The sequence below is a fragment of the Corvus moneduloides genome, chromosome 16, assembly GCF_009650955.1.
Source record: "Corvus moneduloides isolate bCorMon1 chromosome 16, bCorMon1.pri, whole genome shotgun sequence".
NCBI lineage: Eukaryota > Metazoa > Chordata > Aves > Passeriformes > Corvidae > Corvus > Corvus moneduloides.
In genome coordinates, this window is record NC_045491.1 from 8,047,706 (window position 1) to 8,056,218 (window position 8,513).

The 8,513-nt window shown below is 52.1% G+C and overlaps 1 protein-coding gene across 1 annotated transcript; it reads left to right on the plus strand.

Annotated features, from left to right (window-relative positions):
* Window positions 1–20: 20 nt before the first annotated feature.
* Window positions 21–8,288, plus strand: GID4 (GID complex subunit 4 homolog). The gene is made up of 6 exons (XM_032125985.1): window positions 21–389; window positions 1,616–1,675; window positions 2,455–2,562; window positions 3,193–3,294; window positions 4,292–4,422; window positions 5,614–8,288. The coding sequence occupies exons 1-6, from the start codon at window positions 36–38 to the stop codon at window positions 5,675–5,677; spliced, it is 819 nt and encodes a 272-aa protein (XP_031981876.1). The 5' UTR covers window positions 21–35; the 3' UTR covers window positions 5,678–8,288.
* The last annotated feature ends 225 nt before the right edge of the window (window positions 8,289–8,513 follow it).

Sequence of the window (8,513 nt, forward strand, 5' to 3'; positions counted from 1 at the left end):
CCAGGGAACGCCCCCACGGCGCCGCGCGGGGGCCAATGGGAGCGCGCGGAGGCGCTGCCGGGAGGCCCCGACCTAGCGGCGGCCTCGGCGTGAGGGAGCGGAGCGGAGCGGAGCGGGCGGCGTCCTCCGGCCGCGCCCCGGCCCCGGCCACGCTGGCGCCCGGGGACCCCCCCGAGATGCCGGTTCGGAGCGAGAGGCGCCGCGCTGGAGGGGCGGGGGGTTCAGCCTCCTCCCCTGCCACCGGAGCGGCCGCCAGCAGCCTGGTGCCGCCGCCCCCTATCAACACGGCGCAGCCCGGAGTGGCCACTTCGCTGCTGTACAGCGGGGCTAAGTTCCGCGGGCAGCAGCGCAGCAAAGGCAACGCCTACGAGGTGGAGGTCGTCATGCAGGTGAGGGGGGCGGCGGGGCGAGCCGAGCCCTGGCGGGGCGGGAACGTCCGCCGCGGCCTGAGGCGAGCGGGGGACCCGCTCGCCTCAGGCCGCGGTGGCCGTTCCCGCCCCGCCGGCCCCTTGCGACAGCACCCTCATCACCGTATCCCTCGATATTACGAGGAATTTCTTCACAGAAAAAGGTCATTAAACATTGGAAAGGGCTGTCCAGGGAAATGGTGGAGTCACCATCCCTGGAGGTGTTTAAGGAAAGGCTGGACGTGGCCCTCAGTGCTGTGGTCTGGTTGACAATGTGGTGAATCAGTCACAGGATGGGCTGGATGATCTCATAGATCTTTTCCAACCTCAGTGATTCTGTGATGATTCCAACCCGGCAGGGTATTTTTATGTCCGTTCTCCGTGTTCCTGATGGGATTTGTTGTGGTGGGGACATCCCATGGCTGCTCAGCTCCACTGCACGCTGCCACCTCGCAGGGGTTGGCTGTGCTTCTGTGCTAAAAGCGCTGCTTTTGTGCTTAAAAACGCTGCTTTTGTGCCAAAAACGTGGCTGTTTTGCGTGTGTCAGCTGAGGAGAGGGGGCTGCCTGCTCTCCCTGTGCTGAGCACAGGGAAACGTTGCCGTCCTTTGATCACAGGTGGAGAAGATCCATCTTCTCACAGTGGAGGTTTGCACTTCCCTGAATAACTCATTGTGTGTTTTGAAAGCGGATCTGGAGATGTCAGGGAAAAGCTTGGAAAATCCCTGGCTTTAAAGGAGCAGGCAAATCCTTGCCTAGTTTCTGCACAGCAGGAGCAGAGAGTTGCAGCCTGATAACTCAAAATACAGGTGGCATAAAAGCTTTAAATTGAGGAGAAAGGCCTCCTGCAAAATACTGGGGGTGTAGGTGATTCTTCCAGGGATGCTTTTACTTGGAGAATGCTGTGGGTCAGATCCCTTCCAGCTGGAAAGGGGATTTGCTTCCTGCTGGAGAGTTCTGGGCAGAGGGTGCCGCCTTGGGAGCAGGCCTGGGATGTGGAGGCTGCCAGAGGTGAGCTGGGCACCTGTAAGTGATCTTTCCAGGTGGTTCCCAGGATGGAGAAGGGCTGGCAGTGTGAATATTGGGCAGTGAGCTGGACAGTCTGTACCAGCTGGAGCTGAAATTATCCTTGGAAGGGTTAGAAACTGCTTTGGATCAAGCATGCACCTTCATGCCTATTTTTATGGTTGGACTTTGCACTCTTTTCTAGCATGTGGATATGGAAAACTCCTATCTCTGTGGATACTTGAAGATTAAAGGCCTTACAGAGGTGAGTGTTAACTGCAAAACAACACAAAGAGGGGCTGTGTAAAGGCTTTCTTTTTTTTCCTGGGGGGGGTTGGGAGAAGCTGCTGCCAGAAATAGGAACTGGAGGGATTGAGCATTTTGTAGATTTGATCACGGGGTATCTGCTGGCTGTAAATGTCACAGGTGATCATCCAGCTGGGAGCTTCATGGAATCGTTTATGGTTGGAAAAGCCCTCTATGATCACTGAGTCCCACTGTTGACCCAGGACACAGCCAGGTCCACCACTTCCCTGGGCAACCTGTTCCAATGTTTAACCACTCTTTTAGTGGTGAAATTGTTCCTAATATCCAATGTAAACGTCCCTTGGTGCAATTTGAGGGCATTTCTTCTTGTCCTGTCTCTTTTCCCTAGGAGCAGAACCTGACCCGCACCTGGCTGCACCCTCCTGTCAGGGAGTTTGGAGAGTGAGGGTTCTTTTCCCCAGACTGAGCCCCTCAGCTGTTCCTTATCAGACCTGTATTCCAAACCCTTCCCCAAAGCCCAGCTCTGACATGGCTCCTGGCTTCCTGAAGTGAGGAGAGAGGCAGAGAAAGGCTGGAATAAAAGCGTGGAGGCTGCGGGTGTGGAAGAGTCAGCCTTGGAGAGGTCTGGGGCAGGATGAGGGACAGAAGCAACAGCCTCAGATTGCTCGGAACTCTCCCTTGGGGATGCTTTTTGCTGAATGTGTGGAGCTTTGTCTCCTCTTGGGTTTGTGTCTGTAGGTGACAATTGTGACTTCACCTTTGTCTGTCCTCTGCCAGGAATACCCAACCCTCACCACGTTCTTCGAAGGCGAGATAATCAGTAAGAAGCACCCGTTCCTAACGCGCAAGTGGGACGCTGACGAAGACGTGGATCGTAAACACTGGGTAAATAAATCTGGGGGCAGAGGGTGGGTCTGAGCTGCTGGTTTGGAGGAGGGGTGCAGCGTGTGCCCATGCAAGAGCTGGCAGAAAGGCCCAGAGACCTGTCCTTTATGGCTGTTTCTCTCCTCCTACTGGGATCTTTGCAAATAGAAGTCTCTTCATCAAGCTGTGATCTGTAATGAGGGAGGGGATGTCTTGTTTTCCACTTGTTGGCCCAGGGTTGAAAGGGAGCAGGAGCAATCCCCATTTCTTGACCCCCTAAGAGGGCACACTCCTTGTTTTTGGAGCCTTATTGCAAAATGGAGAAGGGGAGAGGGATTCCACTAGCACAGTAGGGCAGTTGGTACCTGTGTTCCTGCTCAGGGCAGGGTGTACCTGCTGCTGTGTTTTGGGGCCACAGCAGCCACCTCATCACCTCCCCACCTTGAGGGAGTTTGGCTGTTGTTTGCCAAGCTCTGATGTTTATTATATTTCTGTCAAAATATCTTCCTCTGGAAGTGCAGGAGCTTCTCCAGCAAGGCTGGCTATTGCTGTGAGTGTCAGTAGATTTGCGTCCTAAATAGCAGCTGGTACTAGAAGTTCTATTCCTGGAATAAGCATCCTTTTTTTTTCACTTTTCTTTTTTTGTTTCAGGGAAAGTTCCAGGCTTTTTACCAGTATGCAAAAACATTTAACTCTGATGACTTTGATTATGAAGATCTAAAAAATGGGGACTATGTCTTCATGAGATGGAAGGTAAACCCTGCCTGTCTCCTTCTCTGATGAGCTGCATGCAAGGCACTGATAGAGACTTGAGGTGTCTGAGAACTTTTCCAGCTGTGACGGTTTGATGAAAGATCTCTCCCTGGCAACCCCAGAACCCACTGTACTTGCAAGTTCCAGTGTGACTCGTGTCTAGCCAGCTAATTGTGTCCTTAAGGGCTGCAGTCATGGCTAAAAACACAACAGGAAAATCTGGCTTGGTGATTCTCCGGAGGATGAGAGAATTGATGTCTTCAGTCCCTGTGTGGGCCCTGTGTTTGATGCAGACCGGCCAGTCTGCACCTCTGTTCTTCAGCTGGTATCATCATAGAGTCACCACAGACTGGTTGGGGTTGGAAGGGACCTTAAAACTCATCCAGTCCCACCCCCTGCAGTGGGCAGAGACAACTTCCACTATCCCAGGTTGCTCCTAGCCCCATCCAACCTGGCCTGGGACACTTTCAGGGATGGGGCTGTCACAGCTTCTCTGGGCAATCTGTTCCAGGGTCTCACCACTCTCACAGGGAAGAATTTCCACCCAATATCCCATCTAACCCTCTGGCAGTGGGTAGGCATTCCACCTCTTCCTGTCACTCCATGCTCTTGTGCAAGGTCCCTCTCCAGCTTTCTCGTAAACTCCCATAAGTGTTGAAAACCTGCAGTAAGAACTCCCTGGAGCCTTCTCTTCTTTCTCAGGCTCTGACTTTCAGTTTTGCAATGGGCTTCTGGTTTGCAGGGGTTGAACTGAAACTGATCTCCTGCACTCTCAGAACTGGTTCTGTTCTCAGTTACCTGCTTCCCTGTGAGGTGCCTGCAGTGCAGGTGGTGAAGGGACACTCTGGTCTCTGCGCTGGGCTGCTGAGAGTGCAGGGAGTGCTCAGCCAGGAATGTCTTCGTGTTAGTGGGTGCCAGTATTTGGTTTGGGAGGGCAAATTGGGGTGGGGCTGTATTTGACCAACATTTTAAAATGCAGCCTGTGTTTTGCGTGCAGGAGCAGTTCCTAGTCCCAGATCACACCATCAAGGACATCAGTGGTGCTTCCTTTGCTGGTTTCTATTACATCTGCTTCCAGAAGTCAGCAGCATCTATAGAGGGCTATTACTACCATAGGAGTTCAGAATGGTAAGGAAGCTTCCTGCCTCCTGGAGACTTAAACCAAGCTGTGACTCCTCTCCTGCATGTCCACAACCTCAGGAGTGTCCAGGCAGGAGGTTCAGGGTGGTGGTTGGACCTTGGGGCAGAATGGAGGGGTGTGGACCTGAGCAGGCTGGTGCAGTCCATTGATGTGGTATAAAGTGCTGCCCTTATGGAAAGGGGGAGGAAATTTGGGCTGGCAGGGTGGGGGAGGGAAGATGATACACGGTCCGGAGAAGTGCTGTGAGGGAGCTCAGTTCTCTCTCCTGAGTAACAGCTTGGCTGTTGCTCCCTTCAAGCAGAAATCTTATCAGGCCAGTGCTTTGTATTCTGAGGTCCTTGGGGTGTTGCTGTTAAGACAAGAGAACAGTCAAAGCTAATTGGTGGGGTTTTTGTTGTAGACAAGTAGCTGTGCAGAGCTCTTTTCCCATGAACCACTGTCATGAGCAGCAGGTGGATGGCTGGAAGGTCTCAGGGGGAGGGAAGGAACCGGGAGGCTTTCAGACGCATCCCCTCAAGCTGAGCTTTGAAAGACTCAGGTGTAATTTGCACTTGTACCAAACACTGTTTGAACTTGAAAGTTGTTGAACTTCAAAGAGAGTCCAAAAAACCACCACAGTCAGCCCACCTGGAACACTGCCTCTCTGCAGGTGGCTCAGAGGCACTGGAGTGGGAATTACAGGGTCATTAAGGTTGGAAAAAACCTCCAAAATCATCAAGTCCAACCTTTGACCGAATACCACCTTTCCCACTAAACCCTAAGTGTCACGTCTGCTTGTTTTCTGAACACTTTGAGGGATGGCAACTCCACCACTTCCCTGAGCAGGCCATTCCAGGGCTCAACTACTCTTTCACTGAGGAATTTTTTTTGTCATATCCAACCCGAACCTGTCCTGGCTCGACTTGAGGCTGTTACCCCTTGTCCTGTCATAAGCTGTGTGTGGAAAGAGCCCGACCCCCACCCCACGTGGCTCCACCCTCCTGTCAGGAAGTTGTAGTGTGATGAGGGGCAATGCTGAGTCCTGTCAGGATTTTGGCACTGTGGGAAGTGGGTGTTGGATACCTGAACACTCTGGGACTGTAAAGGGGAGAGAGGAGCAGCCAGCACAGTGTCTGCTTGGTGGCTGCCAAGCAGGAGCTCCATGTAATCCTCTCCTCCCTCTCTTCCTTCTCTGCCAGGTATCAGTCATTGAATTTAACGCACGTTCCCGAGCACAGTGCTCCTATCTACGAATTCCGATGACAGCTGTCCAGATCTGATACCGCCCAGAAGCAAACCGGGCAGGAGAGCATGGCCTGCCAGGAGAATTGTGTCCCTGTGGGAGCACGGGAATGCACGCTTCTCTCCTGCCCCTTGGACTCGAGAGAGAGAGAGCCTGGATGTTAATTCAGCCAGCCCGAGGAGCTGCTGGAGCTTGATTCTCCCTCCTGTCGAGTGGCCATTTGATCTTTACTCTGGTTTTAAGCTACTTTAATGCACTTTCTTGTTGCACAGCTCGTTTCTCTGTCACTGAAGTTCCTCCCGGCTCTCCTCTGGAAGCTGTTTCTCAGTAGCTGGAATCAGTGCTGGCCTCTGAGTAATAAGGAAATGTAAGCTCAGGGCTTGTCTTTTCCTTGTTATATCCTGATGTGGGTTGAAATCACCAGGATTCAGGTTTCTTTCCAGATTTCCAGCTCTGATGCTCCCAGAGCCAGGTCCTGGGTGTGAGGCTCAGCTGTGGAGTCTGTTGGGGAGTGTTGGCTGAGGTAAGGCTGGAATGAGGCTTTGCTGGCTAACGAGGTTAGCTGGAGCTGCGGATCTTTCAGGAACGCCAGCCCTTTGGAGCTGGGAGCTGTTCCTGTGTCTGGATATGCCATTGGGAATTAATTTGGTGTACGGACTTCCAGGCTTTCAGTAAAGTGGATCTGAACTCTGCTTGTAGGTGTATATTTGCTCTTTACTTAAGTTAAGGGTAAAAAAAAAAAAGTCAAAAAAAAAAAAAAAGACCAAAAAAAAAAGAAATTTATTAAAAAAAAAAGTATCTATTTTTATGGTTCCTTTTCCAAAGGACCCTATGGCAAATGCACAAGTACTCGATTCCATTTTACCGTTTTCACATTGAAAACCAGGAATGTCTGTGTTTTTATATCCGTGTATGTATCCAGCTAAGCTTTGGGAAAGTAACAGGAGCGCAAGCGCTGAGCAGCATCGCCCTGGGACTGCTCAGTGTTTGTGCTCCCCCTTCATGCTTCACCACCACTGCTTGACACCATTTTACAAGGAAAAACAAGAAAAAAGCTAAAAAAAACCCCCTTCCCAGTAGCTCCCTCTGACTCTGAATGTTCCAAGTGACATAACTTAAGGCTCCTGTGCCAAAGTGTGTGTGTGTGTATGCGTGTGGGGTGGTTTTTTAAAAGACACTTTAAAACTTGGCCTCAGTTGTGTTTTTACCTTGTCAGCCCCACCTGTGGGGCTTTGTGAGAGTTTAGTTTGCCTTTTTCTGGCTGTTTTAAAGCCCATCTTCCTCCAAGCAGATGCGTGGCATGGGTGGTGCTGAGGATGGATTTTCCACCTAGGAGAGGGGATTGAAGCCTCCGTGTGCCGGCGTGAGGTGCTTTGGGTTTTGCTTCTTTTCAACTAACTTCCTTTTTGGCAGCAGTTATTGCTTGTTTAAGCCTTAAGGAGGAAGGATTCAGGGCTTGGAGAGCCCCTTTCCTCTACTCCAAGTTGGGATCTTGAGCACTTGGAGGAGCGGCCGGGCCGGTCTCAGGAGATGATGCGGAATTCGCCCGCCTGGCGCGTGCTGTTCTCCGTGGATCAATCCTTCTCCCCGGCACACATGGAGAGAGATGCCTGGGGGAGAAGGGAGAGACCTGGCCTTTCCCAGGGAGTGTGTGCTGGTGCCTTGGCTGTTGCTGGAGGATGTGTGGGGACAGCACAGAGGTGATTTGGGGCTGCAAGCAGAGCAGTTGGGAAGTGTGTTCCCGTTTTATTTTGCTCCTCTTGGAGACACTCGGCCCCTTTTGAGGAGAGGGGTTTCCTCACGGATGGTGCTTGGAGATGTCCTGGTTTTAGAGGTGAAAACCAGTGGTGCTGCTCCACTGTGACCAAGTGTGGGGGGGTGAAACCTCCTTCCCAGGTGCTGTGTGAGTGCAGGGACCCAGCTCCAACGGCTCTTCCCAGCCCTCCGGAGCTGTCTGTGCAATACTGGTGGTCACACCGGTGTTCCTGTGCTCCCCAGGGCTGTCAGTGCCAGTGGAACACTTGCATTTCTGACATGGTTTAGTTGAATTAACCCTGTTCGTTGGCAGAAGCTGAGTTAGGATGGTCCTGGGGGTATTTAACACATGTAACTATCCCCAAACCGATGAAGTTTTTTTTTTTAAGACTTGATACGTTGTGAGAGGGGTGTGGAAAGAGTATCCTGCTCTGCCTGTCTTCTTCCCACCATTCTGAAGGGAATTTCAGCTTAGATCCAGAGCTGTCTGGATGTGATGTGTGGCAGGTGCAGAGCAGGTAGTGGAGAGCAGATCGTGGAGCCAAGGGTTTTGCAGGGGCTGTTGTTGTGTGGATTTTCCCTCCTCAAAAGCCTTTGCTTTGGTTTTTCCTTTCCTTTGACTTGGGTTGAGGGGAGATGTGTTCTGTACGTCGTGGTGTGGTGAGAGAGAATGGCCCAGGGGAGGATTTGGGGGGCAGAGGTGATAAATGGGGTGTTTGGACTTGGGAGGGGTTGTGGTGTCTCTTGAACCGCGCTGGCTGCAGCAGGGTGTCCCTGTGGGAGCAGAGGGTGTCCATGTGGGAGCAGATGGAGTGGGGGCCGAGGAGGTGTTTTGTGGAGCAATCAACGTCCAAATTAAACATGAACTGTATTGAAGGGGTCTGTGTCCGTGTGTGTTTGTCCACTTCCCGGTTCCAGGGGATTGCTGTGCTTCGTCTCCTTCCTTGAGGGCTTCTCCAGGAATCCCATCAGCTTCTGATGGCCTTAATTCACAGACTCTCGGAATCATTAAAGTTGGAAAAGACCGCTGAGATCATCGCGTCCCACCTGTGACCGATCCCCACCTTATCACTTGGTGGCACTGAGTGCCACATCCAGTCT

What these genes read in the sequence shown, in the direction of transcription:
- GID4 (XM_032125985.1), top strand. Translation starts at nt 36, where the DNA reads ATGGGAGCGCGCGGAGGCGCTGCCGGGAGGCCCCGACCTAGCGGCGGC. An exon ending in AGATTAAAGGCCTTACAGAG is followed by an intron (nt 1,676 to 2,454) that starts GTGAGTGTTAAC and finishes GTCCTCTGCCAG; the next exon opens with GAATACCCAACCCTCACCAC. An exon ending in ACGTGGATCGTAAACACTGG is followed by an intron (nt 2,563 to 3,192) that starts GTAAATAAATCT and finishes TTTTTGTTTCAG; the next exon opens with GGAAAGTTCCAGGCTTTTTA.